Here is a 21856-nt window from a genome sequence, read left to right as displayed (position 1 = left end):
CGATATTGACACGACTCATAGTGCAATCTCAGGCGCGCCATTAAGCGCGAGAGTTGTCTAATGACACAACTTCTAGTGCATTTAGCTTACACTAAACATCTTCACGGTCAAACGTATCAAAGCCGTTTGAAATAGTTATATCAGAAATAAATCAATTAAAAAACTGTGAGATCTAGGTTAAGATGTACTAACTAACAATCTATAGAAAAACTGGCCTGAAATGAATAATTTATTTATTATATTGTATATAAATCGGAATCGGCCTCGACGTCTCCATTTTGTTGAACCCCGGCGCACATCCAAACTCTTGATTAAATCTTTTATGTTTTTTACTCCTGGTTAAGGGTTGCGCTCTCTTGCCTGCATTATTAGGTTACGTTCATTTAACTTTTAGCATACTGCAACAAATTTGCTATTGAAAAAAGCTTTTAAGGAGAGCGTAGCGAAAGTCTCAATTTCAACTAGTGCGAAACTGCTTTCATATGTTCTCCTCCGTCACGTTTTTCAACTACTTCTTGTCCAAGGTAAGCAGGTAAAGCAGGTTCAATAATTATATTCCTAACTTCAAACCTTGTTATTTTGTTGATTCAGTTTTTAAGGTGCCCACTGATTACCAACAATTGCGCAAAAGCTGACAATCGCGAATGGCAGGCCGATATCGTCCGGCGAACTGGTACTTAGTGGGCCCTGTATAATATTTTCGAACTGGCGGAGTCATCGGGGTTCGCGGGCCTACTTACAGCTCACAGAACCACTAGCAATTGGTAGGAAACTACCGAATAGAGCGTTGTAGAATGTAACAGCAACATGATTTTGTTTGTCACTTAAATTGACGGCGCATACGGGGAAAAGCATTCCAAGATAGGTATAGCCCGTCCGATGTCTAAGATCAAGTTTGCCATACATACATTTACTATGGCGTACTTGATCTTAGAAAAGCGGACAGACTATACACGGTGTAACATGAGGAAACCGAAAGATTTTAACAGTGCATTCCTGATCACATTTAGAAACTAATATGTCATATAAACTTTCCTGGATTTCGCCTAGTTTCAGAGTTAATACTAATTAAAAAAAAACATCTTCTTATTGTAACTAAGTGGAAAACGCCTTTTGGCGATGATGCCATTATGGGGCTTATTGATAGATGTCAAAAAGTGACAAGTAACCTTTGCAAAAACTAAAATTTAACAAAAAAAAATCGTAAAAATTCATTTTCACTGCCAGTTTTACCATATCATTAACTTATTATGTACGAATACAATCAAACTTCTTTTGGCGAAATCTTTTGGCGAAATTTACTCAAATTCATATTTATAAAAATCCCCCATTTGTCGTCAGAAGTGCGTAGTTAAAATCTTTCGAGTTCCTCGTGTTACACCGTGTATACCTATTTCCAAAGAGTAGAGTATACTTACCTACTTTACTCTTTGGAAGTAAAAAAAAAGGAAAAACCATGTACTTATGGTACTTCCTTGGACTAGTTGTAGGAACATTCAAAAGCGACGTACCCTTAACTGTCATCCCAAATGTCGCATGTCCAGCCGGAATTCGCGTGATTAGGTTTATTGATAAAGTTCATGTCCAAAACCTGAGTGTTACCAACAAGTCATATATCCGCTATAGCTCATACGAGATAATACCTTTTGGATCGAAACTATTGTCTCGCTTTTCTGGGTTATATTTTTTTGTTATTATATTTTCTGCAGATACAAATTCCGTTTCGGTCGAGTTCATAAACCTGATTAGTTGAACATTCGATGTTACTTGTTGATTCGTTATTGTTAGGTTTATCTTGTTTCTATACGTTATTCGATTGTGTATTTATTTGGCTGCTACTTGCTATCCTATTCGATATTTTCGAGATTTTGTACGTGATTGACAGAACTGAAACACTATTTTCTGGGCATCCATCTATGTTTAAGGACCCTCGACACGCAAGAAGAAAAATATAAACTCTATAACAGTGTTGGCCGAAGGTTAATTGCAATTAACCATTACAAGTTTACCGTAAACCATAAGGGACGGTTACAGTTTACGATTCAATTTGTAATGGTATATGGTCAATCAATTTCATAAATTTTTCGGCCAACACTGCTATATAATGCCTTAGATCATGAACTAGAATAACTCTAACAGTTTAGTCTTTTTGCCGCGTACCACTTAACTGCGCATGTTGACAACGTCAAATGGTGTAATACAAGATTTGACATATAGTAGGATCTTTCATCCGGCTGGATGGGCAAAAAACCAACCGAAAAAATTTCCGGATTATAGATGCCATTGTTTATAGCGTTTCATTATTAAATAAATGAATGATTTATTGTATACGTGAACGTTTCTATAATTAAAATTAACAACACAACCTCTTAAAACGATAGATAGCGGGTTAGCAATGGTGCCCGCCCCTCCCAACCCCGCATACCCTGCCGTCGTTTGTGACAAAACCGTCCGGATTATAGAGCCCGGATTAAAGAGGTCCTACTGTAATGATAGAATTTTATTTTAGCCATGAATCAAAAATTTTATTAATAAATCCCAACTTTATTTTTATTAGCGATAAATGGTGTAATGGGTAATGTTAAAAACTGCGGTGTATATTTATAGAGAAATCCCTTCTCTAGTTTCAGAGTTCAACGAGGGTGCGGAGTGTTAGGATCGGCAACGCGCATGTAACTCCTCTGGAGTTGCAGGCGTCCATAGGCTACGGAGACTGCTTACCATCATGCGGGCCATATGCTTGTTTGCTACCGAATTAAAAAAAAACTTGCAGTGATGTGTGAGATATAAGCGTCAGGCATAAACGGGATGTCAAAGATGTCAAACAACATGGGTATCCGTCTTCACCTTCAAAGTTAATCCTGCCACGTGCCGTTGTTAAAATATGACATAATTTCCGGAAGTATTGGAAAGTTCTTTATAACAACTCGAAAATAATACATTATTAGCTGTTATTGTGCCCAAACAAGTACAGCAAAGTTCACAATCATTTTTACAAGCCAACCAAAGTTCCAAAAATATATTTATAAACCTCTAAGACCAGTGTTGGCCGAACGTTAATTAGAATTGACCATATTGAATATTTACCATTACAAATTGAACCGTAAACTGTAACCGACCTTTACGGTTTACGGTTCAATTTGTAATGGTTAATTTTCAATATGGTCAATTCTAATTAACGTTCGGCCAACACTGATACTGACAATAAGGTCATGTTGGCTTGTAAAGATGCTTGTGAGTTCGACCGTACAAGTACATTCGGCAATAAAAGCGTAACTTCCTGAAACTTATTCGAGCCCTTATATTATTCACAGAGGTGCCTCTTTAATCAAGACGCTTCTGAAAAAATCTCAAAGCTACTTAAGAGGGAAGGATACTCCGTACTTGTCCATAAAAAAAGAGAAAATGTTTTTCCACTTCTGAATATGTTAATTTTCCATGATTTTTTGGTATATTATTGACACAATAAAAACTAGCTTTATAGGTTTTCCTCTTTTTCAAAATTTGCAATACAAAAATAATTTTAAAGCGAAACCAATACACCTAGAATATATTATGCTGAAGCTATCGACATCAAAATCAAAGTGTTTTGTTAAGATTTAGTTAGTGGAAACCGTTTTCTCTCGAAATGGAAATTTCATAGAAAAAGTACCGTTGTTTTATTAGGATCGCAAATTCGTCCCTCTTAAAATAAGTTAGATGTCTACATGTTGCTTAACTCAGGAAGATTTAGGGAAAAGTTTTGTAACTCGAACATACGTGTTACTTAACGAAGGTACAGTATGCATCAAATACTCATATTCATAGATAGTGACAGCCAAAGTGGCCAAATATATCGTAACACACACTGTGTTACGATATATTGTTATCATATAAATAAGGAATGTTGCCGATATATTCGGTAACTTTAGCCGTCAGCTTTAGTACTTTAGCATATATTATATTGATGCTGACTGTACATCGAAAACAGCTTAACAAAGTACTATTAATGTTCTTCCGAAAAAATCACGCAAGAAATTCAAAAAATACTCGTAGTCATTTATCCCCTTATTCATAAACGTGTACTAAAGTTATGATGCCGCTAATCATCGTTTGTCCCTTTCCGACGTATTGGTATGATGGAAAGGGACAAACGATGATTAGCGGCTTCGTAACTTTAGTACACGTTTATGAATAAGGGGGTTAGAAATCACAGGTTCCAGGAGACCAGGATATCGACTCAAACTAACAAATTGATTTCAATTTGTTCTTATTTTGTTAAAATTACACGTACTTATAAGTATACCTATTGAAGCGAGCTAGATGTGATATGGGTAATAATAACTAAAGATGTTACGAATATTCGCATCGACATTCGCATTCGCATCAAATGAAGCGAATGTTTTGCGAATGTGAATGTGCGGAGGTCATGACTCGTATCCTGTCTCATCGGCTCGCGTATGGGCAGTGCGCGCAAACTGTTTTGAAGTAACGTAATGTAATTTTGACCAGTAGACAGCATTTTTCAACACTTTATAAAATCTCATTCTAAGGTAAAGTCTATGTTTTATGAATATTTTTCTTATGCAGATATGTAGCACGTGCGGTTTTACTTACAATAGACAAAGGAATAGTCGTTCGCTACAAAACGAACGACTATACTAACGGATTTTTTCTAATTAGGAATGATAATAACAACTACATATTCCCTAACATTCGGATTCGCTTTCGCGACATTCCTGGAAATAACATATTATGTACATTTTACAACAGATTATTAAATTTCGACTTTCGACTAGCGAGTAGAACATAACTCCGCATAAACTATTAGGCAGAGAACCGTACTTAAGGTAAATAGTTGACCTCGTTCGCTTAAACATATTTGCTCCTGACTGTACTTATATTCTTAACAATGGTGGTAGATAAAATACTTCGGAAAGTTACACCGGTAAATTGCAAAATTACACCGGTACATTTACAAAATTTGTAAATGTTTCCGAAATTTTAATTTTGCAAAATCTTCAATACCTATCAGATTTTGTATCGCAATACCGTAACTTTGTACAATAGGATATTTGATACAATCAAAACATTTATTTATTTCATAAAAAGTATTATTTTTATATAACTTAATGTAGTGACGTAGCACATTTAAAAAATCAGTAGACTATTGTTTTTGTAAGGGTAGTAATAACAACACAAACTCTTAAAAAAGCATATTGTGTATTGCAAGTGCAATTGAATATTGTGTCTGTAATTGAAAAAAAAAAAGCTATTGAATCACATTTCCATTGTGGAAAAGTTAAGATTTATCTCTCCAATAGTAGATTTCGGAAACTTTCAAATCCTCCGGGATGGCAAATCTGCGAGACCCTTTTTAGCCCTCGGGCCTCACTCCGAATACGCTGTGAGAATTTTGATGGCGGCAAATATTATCATTTAAAATAGGTACATTTATTGGAATGTAAAATAGAAAAGAAGGTAAAGGGAGGCTGAGGTGTCCAACACTTTAGTCTTCTAAAGAAAGCATCACGTGATCACCAATTACCCGTCGCAGAAAACGAAGTGTCGGAAGCCTCAATCCGGACCCGGAGCGTTCTAGCGTGAGTCATCCTTAAGGATGACTAGCGTGAGCGTTAGATTCTAGCGTGAGTCATCCTTAAGGATGACTACCGTGAGCGTTGGAGTCTAGCGTAAGTCATCATTAAGGATGACTAGCGTAAACGTTAGAGTCTAGCGTGAGTCATCCTTAAGGATGACTAGCGTTTGCGTTAGTATCTAGCGTGAGTCATCTTTAAGGATGACTAGCGTGAGCGTTAGAGTCTAGCGTGAGTCATCCTTAAAAATAAATATATACTTACTGAATTACTTAATTTTAAACAGCCAACCTCTTGTCAAACTCAAAAGTTACTTGATGTTAGCTATGTCTTATTTCGCTTGGGTAGAAACGACCCAACAAATTTTCTACGTTTTTATGTTGGCTTAAAACCATTATCAATTTATCACTTAACTAAGACCCTCATCAATGTCTACCTTCTTTGAACCAGCTCCTAGTATATTCATGGAGTCCTTGTCCTCCAAATCTTATTATACTCTATTAGTACTCTACTCTGATATTGGGGACCTTTTAATTTCATGTTATGTTAAACCAGGATTTGGCTGTTGTATTTATAATGTTGCTATGTATTTTTCATGTCACTATACGAGGTCATTGTAAACGTTGTATTGACTTATGAATGAGCCCTTGCCCAATGTTGAATTTTGAGTAATTATCGAATATTGTCTCAACTTGAGGTTACTGTAGAGTAGATCTCGTGATTTCTAGAACTTACAATGCGTCTAAATGAAATCTTACCAAATTATTGTCTGTTAATAACAATCATAATCTCAAAGGGTCATTCTACAAAAATATCATTTTCCTGGCCATACCTATTCGCAAATTCCTCGGAAATTCCTCTTTATAAGCATCTCATTTTTGGTGACTGTGTAACTCGTGATAAGTTCCATCTACAACCAAAACAGCTAAGCGGAATATCCTGGGAATTGGGAATTTGCGAATAGGTATAGCCAGGGGAATGAGATTAGAATGACCCTAATGTGGCCGATATTGGCAAAAGAATTGATAGGTTTGTGCAGTTGATAGGTATGAATAACGCCATACGTGTTTATAAACAACCAAAGAAATTAAAATATCGTGTTCAAAATTGAAATTGCTCCGATATTCGACTTTAAACACAATATATTAAAAAAAACATATTATGTCATTATACAATTGTTTAAAGACACCAAACTATTGTTTATTATAGGTACGTAAGTATAATTACCTATCTCAAAAATCAAAGAAAAACGATTTTTGAGGGGCTTCCGATGTCATGGCGAAATCAAAATTTCTAATATTTATTGCATAAATACAACTTTAAACCAACTTTCATTGGATTCGGTCAGACACAACACCCGCCTGGAGATGGACATATCTCTATTGCGCTCTAGAGAGAGCTAGGTAGACCTTACTTAGCCAGGTTGTATGTAGGTTCAAAGGTTAGGTGGTGAAGTTTCACTAATCCACTTTAGATAATTGCCTAGGCTTTAATCAAACTCTCATCAAAATGTAACTAATGCAAACAGATACAGATAACCGTGAGTTTGTTCAATGCTATCAAAGACAAACAGATTCAACCAGAATTTAAATTACTTTGCACTTTTAATGTAACAAGGTTGTAAGAAAGGCGTTGCTCATAGTGAGATGGGACTTTGTCTCACTGAAAATACGACTTGTCAGTCTAATAAGTAGCCAACTAAGCCGAAAACTTTTTAAGCCTTCTCGCTTTAGAAAGCCTTTCTACTAGGTGATTGCAAGATTTATACAAATTGAACATGACAATTGAAAATAGACCTTATTTCGTCTAAAGAAAGGCTAATTTTAATAGTATTATTATGGATTAGACCACGGATAACGAACTAAGAGAAATTATAGCGATCTTCTTAATTGTTTAAAGCTTCTCCACAATCATCAAATTAACAATAGAAACTAATTGAATCTTCTTGGATTTCACGGGCCTATAAATCCCGGTCTTTTGATAGGCTTGCGTGGGGATATAGATCCAACACGTAGAGGCCTCTTGGAGAGCTTTAATGTCATGTAGAACGCCTGCTGGAACCCGTTCACGTGCGCAACAATAGACACCCAAGAACCGGTCGCAACAGGCATTGGGACTATTGTAGTAAAGTGAACAGTATTACGGTCTATGGATTGAAGTTTGGGAGGACAATGAGACTGGGTTATTGCAAAGACGTCCGGACACCTGCCGTAACAATGTTTTCACTAGTTATCGAGGCAGGCGGTGACTCGCCGCCCACTAGATGGGCCCCTGAAAATGCCGTCGTGAAGACGACCAGGAGCAACACCGGTGTGAGCGGCTCACGGGTGTCGAGAGGTGTACGCCGCTTTCTACCCAGAGGCTGATAACAGCCACTGTGCCAACTCGCGTCTTATGCAAGTTTTCACTTCCACCCCTGGAGCATTTAGCTCTAACGACTCCTCTCTGGACGGCTAATGAAGGCAAGCCAGAGGTAAGAGTCCTGCGGGTCCCCTTGGGTCCACTCCGACCGACGAAGACACGCCGGAGACGGAGACCCTGACCGACTCTCGGGAATACTCGGGTCCGTGGGGTCGTTACTCCCCAACAGCTCACCACAAGCTGCCCTGGAAACGAATTGAATTATTATTAGGCTTGATACATTAGGTACCTATATTTATATACAAAGTGTAGTTAGTTAAGGCTTTAATGAACACATTTTCATAGGTTTTATAAAAAACAGACAACTTTTATTTTTCCATATAAAGTAATTCAGCAAGCAATGTATCACTACTTTATTTTAACTCAAAACGTCACATTCAATGACGTGACGTCACAACTGTCCCAAGTGACTATGATGTACAGAATACAGTGCCGCTCGCAAAATTATAAAAAATAGTTAAGACTAAATAAAAAAATATTTCAGAATAGTTTTATAGCCCTAAAACCTACGTCTAGGTTAAGAAACACTGTATGTTTACCATGTCCTTTATTTCCATAGCGATGTAGCCAACCTTACAGGTTGCTGTTATACTGATTTTAATAACAGGTTATGAATTAGATCTGGATTAGTTATGACTCTGATCCGTCAGTGTCAAAAGTGACATTTAAGGCTGAGAAATCAGAATAATATCAGAATACGCCATGTTCCACTTAGCATTAAAATTAGTTGTCAATCAATTCTGTAGTCGATTTAAAAAAAAATCTGTAAAATAATGGTTGACTGGTAGAGAATGTCTTTTGGCATTAAGACCGCCATTTGTACATTTTTCTCTGTTTGTGCAATAAAGTTTAAATAAATAATATAAACCTGCAAAGTCAAGTTAGAAATTTTGATTTTTTTAGGACTGTATACTTGCTATTTTTTATTATTTATTAAAGTTCTAAACATTAAATTAATCGCAGAGTTTCATGTTTCTTAACTGCTAAGCCAAAAATGGCTTGTTTACAGCCAGAGTTCGGACTAATACATTATTTAGGTATGTTATAATATTGTACACATGTTACATGTTATTCTTTGTAAAATAAATTCATATACAAGTATTTTTTCTATATTTAGTATTGGTTAGGTATAAATCTTGTAAATGTTTTGGAAGGCTATTTTTGGAAGCAAGTAATAGTTGGTTCAGACAAATCCTCAATCTTCCTAACAACGTAATCTACAAGGTTTACATTCTCTCAATTAGTGACAGGTCAAGCCCAGGGCCTATCAAGGAATCCATTATAAGAGACAATGTAGGCCCTCGGCATTGTGTAGGTCCTTAGGCTGAGGGCCCTTGTAGGGCGCTGAGGGTCGAAATATCTGCTGATTTAGAGCTCTTATTTTATACTTTTAACTGTATATTTATATTTTTTTTTTTTACTTTGATATCTACTAACAAGGAAAGGTACCCAACTGTCCGGTTCCGATTTGATTTATATTTATATATGTTATAGAGTAGTCTAAAATAACGGACACGTATTTTTTTTTAGCTGCCCAAACTCAACCTATTGGGAGAAATTGTCCTCCAAAGTACTAAAAAGTCACTAAATCTTCTAACTCCTATAGAAAGTGATGCTCAAGCAACTTGCTAGTTAATGGCTTGTTTGAGTATATGTTTGAGAACAGGAAAAAATAATGTACACGTGTTTTGTTATATCTGCTTAAACTCAAGTTTTCCTAAAAAAACACCCATCTTTATGTGTAACTTTATTAGCGATAAGATATTATAAAACTTCGAATGTCGATTTTTTTAGAAAAAAATGGGTTTTAGCCGATATAACAAAACACGTGCTCATTATTTTTTGCTGCTTTCAAACATATACTCAAACCAGCCATTAACTAGCAAGTTGCTTGAGCACCACTTTCTATAGGAGTTAGAAGATTTAGTAATTTTTAGTACTTTGGAGGACAATTTCTCCCAATAGGTCGAGTTTGGGCAGCTAAAAAAAAATACGTGCCTGTTATTTTAGACTACTCTATAACATATATAAATATAAATCAAATCGGAACCGGACAGTTAGGTACCTTTCCTTGTAAGTATTATTTATTACCCCACTGGCGAACAATGCATGTAACCGCAAGCTAAACGCACGCCAACTGCTACCACTACCGGGCCTTATTCATAATTTTCATAAAACTTTGCTACCCATTAATTAAATCTTGTCTCGTTTTAACAAAATGACGCATAGGGGCAAACGTAGTGAATGCTCCTAGTACTAAGTTTGTATGGCCAGAACCGGGAATTCTCGGTTCCGGTACTGTTTGTTAGTTTGTACCTAAAAAAAAACCGCGAGCACTCCCTAGACAAACGATAATCAACGGCAGTGTTGGCCGAAATGTAAATGCCATTGACCGAACACCATTCAAAATTGAACCGTAAACTGTAACCGTCCGTTACGGTTTATGGTTCAATTTGTAATGGATAATGGTCAATTGCAATTAACGTTCGGCCAACACTGATCAACGGTTTGTTATATTTGACAGACGTTTATGAATAACGCCAAAAGCCACTTGATGATTTATTAGATCGTTCTGTGGTTTTGACAGTCTAATAATACACTTTGCAACTAGGAATAAAGGAACATGTGTCATTTACACCAGAGCGATTTCGAGCCAGAACAATACCTACATACATAGGTACATAAAGTTGTCATCGAAGTAATATGCCTTTCCACACAGTCACGTGATATTTGACAATTTGAAGAAAAGAAAACTCGCAACGTTTTGCACGAGACCACGAAATTCATTAATTACCTAACGGGACGATCACAAAACATATACAGACAACAAAATCATTACTTAAATGTGCATTACGAAACGATTTTTACCCAATACTCAATACTCAATACATTTATTGCACATAATGGTTAAATACAGGTGGTAATCTTAATTCTATGTTCTCACATTATGTACCCTGTTGGGCGCAGCAAATATGGAGAAAGGCACTATGTAATCGAATATTATTTTATATACATTAACTATATTTTTAAAACTTATAATTTAAAAAATTATAAGGAGTAATAATTTTTAGAAATCAGTAGCTCTTTTAGTTTTCTAATAAAGGTAACCACGACTCGCTAGCGTATAACTTACTTTCTATGTATCTCACTCGTACTGGCATATAAGTGCGAGCGAGATGTATAGATAGTGAGTTACACATACGTTAGCGAATATGTTGGTTTGACACTGGTAAGACAGTCGTGGTAAGGCTACTAATATAGGCGCTTCATCTTAAGCCCCGTCATGACTTTCCATTAGGTAAAACTGAACTTGTAATTTAGAAAAAGTATCAGATGCCACAACAAGTCAAGCCTTGTGGCCCATTTTCATTGTTTTTAAGTACAATCGATGAGATAAAGATAAAGATATATTATTATTCAAGTAGGCATACTCGTATTACAATGCGCTTATGAACGTCAAATAAAGCTACACCGGTTCTAATACTACATAACACCTCTGACTCGAGAAAATAGATACGTGAATTGCTTTGAATTTATGAAACTTGCAAAGTTTGGTGTTTCCTTCTATATTTCTCTACGTCAAACGACATATCACCATCGCATTTCAATGGCGCATATCTCGTTCGTCTTCTGGATACGTTCATATAGTTTACAAAAGTCGTAACTCAGTATAAGTATTGTGGTGGTTATAACGTTTTGGTATTGTGTTCGTGGATGCCAGGTGTTGTTTGTTCGAAACAAATGTTAGTAGCGTTGTACATTATAATTAGTCGCTGTGTGGTTAGAATACACATTGTCATGAGGGTTCATATAAACTGTATAAGGTACAGTACATATTATATCGTAGTCATCTGCATAAAATTAAATGTATTGCACATTTTTCACAATGGAGCACGCAAAAATGGCTGTTACGATTCTGCCTGTCAGTTAGAACAAAAAGTTGACAGTTCTGAACAACTGACAGGCTGATACCTTCCGGCTGACTGTTAATCAGTGGGCCCTTTTATATATTTTTGCGTGCTTTGTTGTGAAAATATTATTACAGGTGACTGTACACCCAGCTGCAAAAGTGCATGATGAAGGCCTTTTTTTTAAATAAATATTTAAAAAAAGGTGCATGGCTACTTTATTAATGGATTCCATTCATAATGTGTCCATGCAATTTTACAACAACACACATATAAAATTTGAGTACTTTAAGAAGCTGTACAATGACTTTTGAGAAAAACCTTGTAGCGCAGAATTATCAGAAGGGCATACTGATATTTTAGTTGTTTTTTATCTGTTTCGTCACACTTGCTAATAAATGTATACCAATCACTAACCCGGGTTAACCGGTTAAACCTGGAGTTACTATGGTTACCAGTACAATTTGACAGTGCGTTAACGGTTTAACCGGTTAACCTCGGGTTAGTGGGATGGTGCAAGTGGCGCTTAAGGGCATAAGCAGTAACAGCTGATATTACTCCCATTTTAGGGATGTATTTTCTGTTTTTTTATTATTATTTAGTCATGCTATTAAATTAACTCTTTTTTTATATACGTCGGTATGATACTCAGGGAACTATTACAAACCATTTTGTAAGTAGCCAGACCAATTGCAGGGGCCCAACCATCCCCCAGACCCACATAACGTTTATATTTGTAAACTTTATGTGGGTCTGGGGGATGGTTGGGCCCCTGCAATTGGTCTGGCTACTTACAAAATGGTTTGTAATAGTTCCCTGAGTATCATATATAGAAATCAAGAGTGAGAATATAAGTAAAGTAACGATATTTTTTTGACAGTTTTAAAGCATCTGGTACTAGTTATCGCCGACGGAAATGGTCTGGCAATGTTAATTATAAAATTTTAACAATATTTTCTAAAACATACATAAAAAACAGCTATGAGAATTTAAGAAAAGTTAGTAATATTTTGACCTAACTTTAGCACCTTGTACCGGACAAATAGCCGTCGGGCCGATATAGCAAGTATGCAGACATTAAAAGTACATACTAACACTATATTATATCCCACACATTTTATTCATGAGAAAATATGTAATGTCTGGCGGCTCTGGGATCTTGCTCTATAACTACAACGCCTTGATATTTACTATGATAAACTGCTTTCAATCAAATTCGATCTTAATTGTTTTACCCTCGACCTCGACTGATACGTATACGTACTTACTCAAATTAATATTAACTTTGGGAAGTGTCTCTAAATATTAACGAGGTGTCTGAACACTTAGTTAATTGGAGAATTTGAAGATAGGATAGCAGCAAAACAATAATTTAAAGTTTTGTGTGATTTAATTTGACGCCATCTGTAGGGAAAAAATGACACTCATCTCACGCCCGACTTTATAACTTCATTTTGTATGCACCCATCAGGGTGAGCGATTTTCAAGGTCATATCAAAATAAGATCAAAAGTTCCATAGCAAGTTGTTAAAATTGAATCGGGTTCCTGATAAATGTTTTAAAAGTAGTTTGTTTTTACAAGCTTTTATTGAACTTGCAATGTTTGTACGGGTCAAATCTTGCAAGTTAAGTTTGACCCACTTCCCGGTTTCCGATGTAGCTGAAAATTTGCATACATATGTAACACTCGACTTACATATATGCAATATCATGGTACCATTGAGCTGATATGATGATGGGGACAGGAGATGACCATAGGTACTCTATGATAAAACAACAGGTTGCGTTGTTTTATTTGTTTGGGGTTTTTAGAATTGTCTCGATGAGTATAAGTTGCCTGTGGAAAGAAAAGTGCAGTCAGAGATAAAGGAAAAAAAAATGTTTTTGGCCAAAAACTTATTAAAGTTGTTTTTCATTGTCCACAGAAGAGGAGGGCACAGAGCTTGAACTCGAGGCGCTATACCGCCGGTACTGCGTGCGGTTGAAACATGCGCTCTTCGTGTCCGCGCTCTGCGTGACGCTCTTATTTACGCTTATGTTGCTGTGTGCTGTATGCATACTACATGCCGATGTAAGTAAAGTTGCAGTTATTTTTGTGGTATATTCATCATATAATTGGAGACGCCACCTGATATGCCCGGTAGAGGAACGATGCAGCAATGCCGGTCGTAACATGCATTCCTAAACATATCATAGGCTTATAATATGCGTGTAGATAAAATAGCGTATGTAACTGTATTGACACACTCATGTGATCTTTTAATGATACTTACTTCATTCGTTTTATATTCCCACACGTATTTTAATGTCTTTCATTATAATCATTATGTGGCAGTCACATAAACTAATAACTTATAAAAGTTGTAAATCCAGAAATGAGTTATTTGCGTCCACGCTTTATATGACGCTCATCTTCATTCCTATGTTAGTAAAGATACTTTGATTTTTATGACGTTAAACATATATAATGTTATCTGGCCTGTCGAAGATAAAACCTATGTATAGTGCGATATTTTTGTCCCCGCGTTAAGTGATACATTCAAACGAAAAATCCAGTGTAACCATAGTTATTAACATGGAGTTTATTTCTGGGAAGCTCTTTATTTAATTAAAAAGTATTTCGTATTATAGAATCCGTAGTTAGTAAGTAGAATATTTCGCAAGCAAATACTTCTTCGTTTCCTCATGACTGAGAGTATTATTATACCTGCTGGCGATTTACGAAAAAGTTGAAAGCGAGGCGAGCGCGCAGCGAATTACCGAGGGCGCGCAAAGATTTCGCCGTCACGACCTAATCGGCCTGTCATTTGTTTGGAACTGTCAACTTTTTGTTCTAACTGACAGATCGATACCGTCCGGCGGGCTGTTAATCAGTGGACCCTATTATAGTCAGTGTCTTAGTGGCGTGTAATATATTTTTGTAACGTTGACTTGTAAAGATGATTGTGAACTTGACTGTACACTCGAAAATATACTTTGGGTTGACTCGAACAGTAGCAGTCGGCTTGTCAGTGGAACATAGTTAGTGCGAAGCATACTTACTAGTTTTTTCTTATGATAGTACCTATTATAACCGGATGAGTATAGTTTTGTTTATTATAGGTAGGTACTGCTACTAACAAAATAGGTTTATTAAACTACAAATTCGTTCCCTTTTCACCGTGAACGTATTAATTAGGTATGTTACATTATAATTATGTGAATATATATTTTACCATCATACACCCACCACGGCATCACCATATTGTTTCAAGCTAATTTCAAAAGCCGCAAGCCGCGTCTCTAACGAATTTAATCTACACTAGTTTACAGTTAATAAACATCACTTAGGGGAAGTTTGCATGAGCTTTAGCATGCAGAGTTTCGTAATTAGGTAAATTAATAAGCGTTTAACCCTTTCAACGGCGCGTTATTATGAACCTTGTTGGAACGCATGAAGGTTGATATTAGGCTGGGCCGTAGCTGACGTCTTTGGCGGTCAAGGGGTTAAAGGACTAAGGAAGCACATAACAAAAAGGTAAGGGAGATAAAAGAGTGTAAATTTTGCTTTTGAGCTAAGCTAGCCCTTGACCATACAAATATTCATTAAAAAAAATTAAGGCTTTGAATCGCATCATAGATAATGCCTTACAGCAGCGTGACCTTATCACACTGGTGCTTTGTGGGAAAGATGAAAGCGAGTTGAACGCGCAGCTAAATTTATCAAAACTCCCAGTATCTCAGTAGGTATCTACGCAGAAAATTTGCCTGCGAGATCGTTACGCGCTCTAGTTTAATATATTTTTGGAAGGTTGGCGTGTAAAGATTTATGTGAAACTCAACCGTATATACATTATCTATTTGTGATGATGAATAGCTCTTGTCAAGAACGCAAGATTGACAGTCGCGATTGATCATAATTTATTGCCCTGATTAAAGCGATTGACAAACGCGATAGATAGACTTTTTGGCACTACCGATTTATCGTTTCCTTATTATCGATTACTCGATTCGATTACTTCGATTAGGCAGTTTTGAACTAAAAACGTTAGTGCACCGATTAAAATTGCATCAATCGTACCTCAAGCTGGCTTATCAATAAAGTACTTAACGTACGTCTGCTTGGTCGCCACGGCGTCACTTTAGAAATTGGTTGCTTTCTGACTCAGATGATTAACGCCGGGTTTTCGCGCATCCGCTGCGGTGGCAGCGATTTGACCCGATCTAAAGTAGAATTTTAACTTTATAAATAAGCAGCATTATCTAATTTCAAAAGCAGTTTTTTTATCCAGTTGCCTACCGGCCATGTAAATTGCATAAAACTTGCAATTTTGATACGCGCTTTACCGTAGCAATTCGTAGCAGCGTTATCAGGCCGCGTAGCCAACGTGTGAATTGTTAACGCTCCGTAGCATATCGTAGTCATCTCTCTTTATCACTCTTCCATATTAGTGCGACAGTGACAGTTGTGTTTCGTACGCTACGGAGCGTTAACGATTGGCATATTGGCTACGCGGGCTGTACTAGCAGTTATCTTCATTACAATTTTTCGAGACCAAGAAGTAACGGTGACCTTTCTGGTCAAATAAATGTTGAAGATTACAGATTATATGCATTGCAAATTAGTGACAAGACGATTTACACGAATTATCTAACTACACACATCCTACCGGCTGCGCCATGTAATGTTTAGTTAACATAAAACATGAGTTATGTTTTAAGTTAACATAAAACATGAGTTATGTTTTAAGTTAACACTGAATTTATTTTATTCTTTTAAATATATATTTTACACGTAAAAGATCAAACAAAATCAAGCTTCGTGTAAATCAAATATGGCTAACCCGTAATTCGGAAATAGAAGAGTTGTGGAATGTATTGAGTCCCAAACATTCCACGACTCTTCTCTTTCCGCATAGACTCTGTAACTTGTCCGCGCATCTCACTCATACCTGCTTTATACATATTATATGTTTTGGGGCGAGTGTGATTGCGTTTCAAGCAATAAATAAATGAATAAATAAAAAGATATTTATTTACCAACATTGGTATGTTTGCTCTTCCACTTCCTTTTGTGGTCAAAAGGAAGTGCAAGTACTAGAGTCTGTGCGAAAAGAGATGAGTCGTGGAATGTATGGGGCCCAATACATTCCACGACTCTTCTCTTTCCGAACAGACTCTATACAAAAATCAGACAGAATATTTGTGTATTAAAATGGACGAGACTCAGCAAGACCGTTGATTTTCAGTGCTCCACCAAAAAAATTCAAGCTAAATCTTAACTAAGTTATTAAATAACTAAACTATCTGATTAGCCAATAAATTCGCTTTCAAGGCGATGTAACTAAGTGGACAAGTTATCAATTCAAAGGCTCCATTTATTTTTTTAAATAGATAAGATTGATTTAATTTTTATAATAATAGATAGGCACTTCGTAACGAATTTAATTTCAACAATAATGAATACTTATGTATATGTTATAGTTTGCGTATTCTTACTACGGGTTGTCTACTTTTTATTTTATTTTATTATTATTGATCGCTCTCGTCCTACTTTTATATGTATCGAAAATTCTCATATTGCTACTGTTAATATTGGTTTGTCTTACACCTGTTAGTATTTCATCCTTTCGCATTCTATCAAAGGTTAGCTGGAAGAGATCCCTTTTAGGGATAAGTTTGCCTTTGTACATAACATTTTTTTTATTTTTTTTTTGTTTGTTTTATGTTAACCTGTTTATGTGCAATAAAGTGACATACATACATACATACATACAATACACGAGTATTGATACGAATCAATAACAAATTAGAACAAGATTTTCAAAGTGAAAAGGCCACTCCATGGGTTAGAACGTAATAATTGACGTAGTTAGCTAGATGCTGTAATTAGTTACAGAATTTATAATCCGAGAATTTAGACGCACGTTTCAGCGGGGAGCTTTAGGCTGCTTAGGTATTAAACTTCATTAAGAGCTTTCCGGACCTAAGCCTCATGTTAACTAAATAAACGCCACTAAACCAGTGTGGTCAGAGAGAACATACCATTTCAGATCAGCAAAACCGGTCGGTTTTTCATTATTCAACTGTCTTAAAACAAATCCATCTTAAAATAATTTAAAACAATGACCTGGGCTTAATATAGACGTTGATAGCTAACGGTCGACTGTATGATGTTTAATGATGAATACACGTATTAGAAAGTTAATTGTTTTAATAAATATCGACACGACAAATATAATTACAGTTTCTATCAGTGACAATGGCAGACTGAAACATATGACATGGAATAACAAACTAGAAGTATAAATATTTGAAATAGGAGTATAAAAGAGGCCGCCGGCCAGTCGCCAACAGACGTTGAGATTATAAATATTGTATATAATAAAATGATGATGATGAACTAAACAACAACCAAAGAGAATGACAACACCTGATCGAAGACAAGCTACAGAAGTAGCAAGAAGTCAATTTATCACTACCTATTTCTAAAATAATACTTGCGAACCCGAGCCAGACTGGTCTTGCCAGAGCTCAACGAGGCGGTGTAGAGTGTTAGGGTTGGTAACGCGCATGTAACCCGTCTGGAGTTGCAAGCGTACATAGGCTACGGAGACTGCTTACTAACTTCCACCGAAAATTGGTTTGAACGAGATCTAGTAAGTAGTTTTTTTTTTAATACGTCATAAAAAAAAATGCTCAAACCCATACGTGTGGGGTATCTATGGATAGGTCTTCAAAAATGATATGTAGGTTTCTAATATCATTTTTTTCTAAACTGAATAGTTTGCGCGAGAGACACTTCCAAAGTGGAAAAATGTGTGTCCCCCCCCCCCTGTAACTTCTAAAATAACAGAATGAAAAATCTAACAAAAATATATGATATACATTACCATGCAAACTTCCACCGAAAAGTGGTTTGAACGAGATCTAGTAAGTAGTTTTTTTAATACGTCATAAATGGTACGGAACCCTTCATGGGCGAGTCCGACTCGCACTTGGCCGCTTTTTTTAATGCGAAGTTAGTAATCGCACTTCTCCTTATTTGAATAGGCACGGATGCATTTTTATACAACTCTCTAACTCTCAAGTCTTAGTCCTATTTGCAGTCTTCAAGTCAATGCACTAGAACCGCGTGTAATATTACCTAGTAACTATTCTGCACTATCTGCCAAAAGCATGATACTTCGGGAGTAATCTCATCAACCATAATTGTGTGGGACGGAGACTTAACACGATCTGCAGCCTGACCTTAGACCTAATCCTGTTACTGTGTACTGGGCGAGAGGGCATTAGATTAAATTGTCTGTCATGACAGATATGAGCCCTTGCAATTATGGAAATATTTGGGTAAGGAAAGATTAGGTATAGACTTAAAGAAACTCGTGGCTAATATCTAAGAATGGATTAGGATTACTACTGTGCAGCTGTATACTTTTTCCTGGGAACTACGTATAATGATAGCACTAGCAGTCTATTAACATATTTATGCGAGTATGTTTTTGTCGTGTGTTCCACGGAAACGTCAAAACCAACTGAAATGTTAATTGATTTGTTTTATGACACGAGGGACATGGACATTATTTGTAACCTACATTTTACGTTTTTTATGAAAGGAACCGTAATCGGGTTGCAAGGACAAACCGAAATATGCGATGCTGATTTTAATAGTTGGAGAGGCATCTGAAAACTAAGAAGTTCTAATTAAGCAATATTAAAATAAAATCATCAACAAACAAGTAACCTAAAATAATTAAGGCAATCTAAAAAAACTGATGATTTTTTTAAATAGGTCTAAGTCCCATGTAACAAAGTATAGCGTTTTGATGAAAAATTATGTGTTCTTAGTATTCGCAGTATTTTTGGTTATTCCTACTATTTTCGATTATTCATTACGTTAGTAACTTCCAATACAAGTAGCCAAAAATGTGTTTCATAATTCTGAAAAAAAAAACTAGTGAAATCAACAGTGATTCCCAGTAAGGATAACCTAAAATTTCTAGGAACCGTACGACGACTGAAACACGCAACAATTAATAAAAAAAGCGACTGCGAGTGAAACTGAATAGTCTGACCTACCTGCTCGCAGGCTATGGGGGCTGCAGTAATCGGATAAAGTTGCCAGGAGCCATGGCATTTGACCCTAATGCGGTTAATGAACGGCTCGAGTGGGCAACTGAAAGGGCCATAACGGCACCCGAGTTGGACAGTTCGCTGACGTTCATTCGTGTTCGCTGACAGTACGTCGGCAGGCGGTGTACTGTTGGGCTTAACGACGCTTAACTCTATTCTGTCAGCAAAAGGGTTAAGTAGACAAGAACCAGTGATGGCCGCTCCGTTCGTAATTCGAAGGTCATACATAGTTACATACAAGCAGCTCCCATACAAATTAAGTTACGCTTTTATTTTAAAACGATATGCTTAAATGAAATTAAACTGGTCATGATTATTTAAGTAAGTAAGTAAACACTATATCGTACGAGGCAAATAAATATTGATTACATCAGATAGAAAATAATTGCGAAGTACAAAGGCGAACTCATCCCTAAGAGGGATCTCTTCTAGTATTTACGTAACATAAAAAAAAAAAAAAAATTAAAATTTAATCTGTTTATTTCATACCAAAAAAACATGCATTTTTCTAGCTTAACTACTAATCTTAAATTAAAAAGATTTTTTGAGATAAGGAGACTAGGCGTTTAGAATTAATTATACAGCACACTTCATCTTTATATAAATATGTTTAATAACATATAGTGTGTACATTTAATTTAATAATATCGGGCAAACAGCTTTGAATGGTCGTTAGCATAAGATCTGAGAAGTATACTGAAATAACTTTTGCTTAGCAACAATTAAAATATTGACCGTACAAAATAATTTGGCCCGCAATGTAAGTTACGAGATACGAGCTTTTTATAGTTACTGTCAATGCCTATTGATATATATAAAAAAAAAGATTATCAGCCCTTTTTCAAAATTATGTAAGGCATTTTTGAGGCATTATCTTATGATTACCGTGGCTTTTTTTATTTCCATTTAATAATAATTTTATACTGCAGGGACCCGTCCAGTCCTTCCTAGAAAAAATCCATGGCTGGCTTAGCCGTTTATCGAATAGCCCCAACAATTTGCTTTCCCTTTGAATTGATTAACCGTTCATTTTACGTAGCTCTAGAAAGGGGTTACCCTTTCAGTGCTACCGCTACATACGAAAGGGTATCCCCTTCCAAATAAAAAGTGACACCTGTGCTGCCAAAGCTCAGTACTATGGCGTATCTGCGTTGTGCTCAAAATCATTTAGTCTGGTAGCTCCACCGCCCAGAGCCGTAGGATGGTCGTAGGGAGATATTGGAATTCCTGTCGCGTCCATGTTTTCATTGCTTCTTTAATTATAAAGCTGTCGCAATCTGATGTTATTGCTCTTTCTAATTGAAAATTGTTTTTTATGACTTTTGAAATATTACGTCTTTTGTTTTAATAAACGTATACGTAATTGATAGTTGATGACCTAGATTTTTATTTTACCCGTAGTTAAATAAAAACCTAGATCATCAGCCCACCTGCGAATAGAGTAAACAAATGGATTGCCATTGGATGGGATGGATTGGATTGGATAGATTTTTATGACACTAGTATCTTTCTTTCTTCCTAGCGTTGTCCCGGCATATTGCCACGGCTCAAGGGAGCCTGGGGTCCGCTTTGACAACTAATCCCAAGACTTGGCGTAGGCACTAGTTTTTACGAAAGCGACTGCCATCTGACCTTACAACCCAGAGGGTAAAACTAGGCCTTGTTGGGATTAGTCCGGTTTCCTCACGATGTTTTCCTTCACCGAAAAGCGACTGGTAAATATCAAATAACATTTCGTACATAAGTTCCGAAAAATCATTGGTACGAGCCGGGGTTTCAACCCGCGACCTCCGGATTGCAAGTCGCACGCTCTTACCGCTAGGCCACCAGCGCTTTTAT

The 21856-nt window shown here is 36.4% G+C and overlaps 2 protein-coding genes across 4 annotated transcripts in view; one reads left to right on the top strand and one right to left on the bottom strand.

The window, feature by feature from the left end:
* Positions 1 to 21856, top strand: part of LOC133523759 (adenylate cyclase type 2-like) — a 302517-nt gene that overhangs the window by 69125 nt on the left and 211536 nt on the right. For all 3 annotated transcript variants that reach the window (XM_061859471.1, XM_061859470.1, XM_061859473.1), the window contains exon 2: positions 13831 to 13976. In XM_061859471.1, coding sequence (XP_061715455.1) covers positions 13831 to 13976 — 146 coding nt within the window. The remainder of the gene's footprint in view (positions 1 to 13830; positions 13977 to 21856) is intronic.
* The window catches only part of LOC133523760 (pre-mRNA-splicing factor ATP-dependent RNA helicase PRP16), a 454093-nt gene that overhangs the window by 246811 nt on the left and 185426 nt on the right, over positions 1 to 21856 (bottom strand). The gene's annotated exons all lie outside the window — the stretch shown is intronic.

This window comes from Cydia pomonella, chromosome 12, assembly GCF_033807575.1.
Source record: "Cydia pomonella isolate Wapato2018A chromosome 12, ilCydPomo1, whole genome shotgun sequence".
Classification (NCBI taxonomy): Eukaryota; Metazoa; Arthropoda; class Insecta; order Lepidoptera; family Tortricidae; genus Cydia; species Cydia pomonella.
This window is presented reverse-complemented; position numbering and strand designations above follow the sequence as displayed.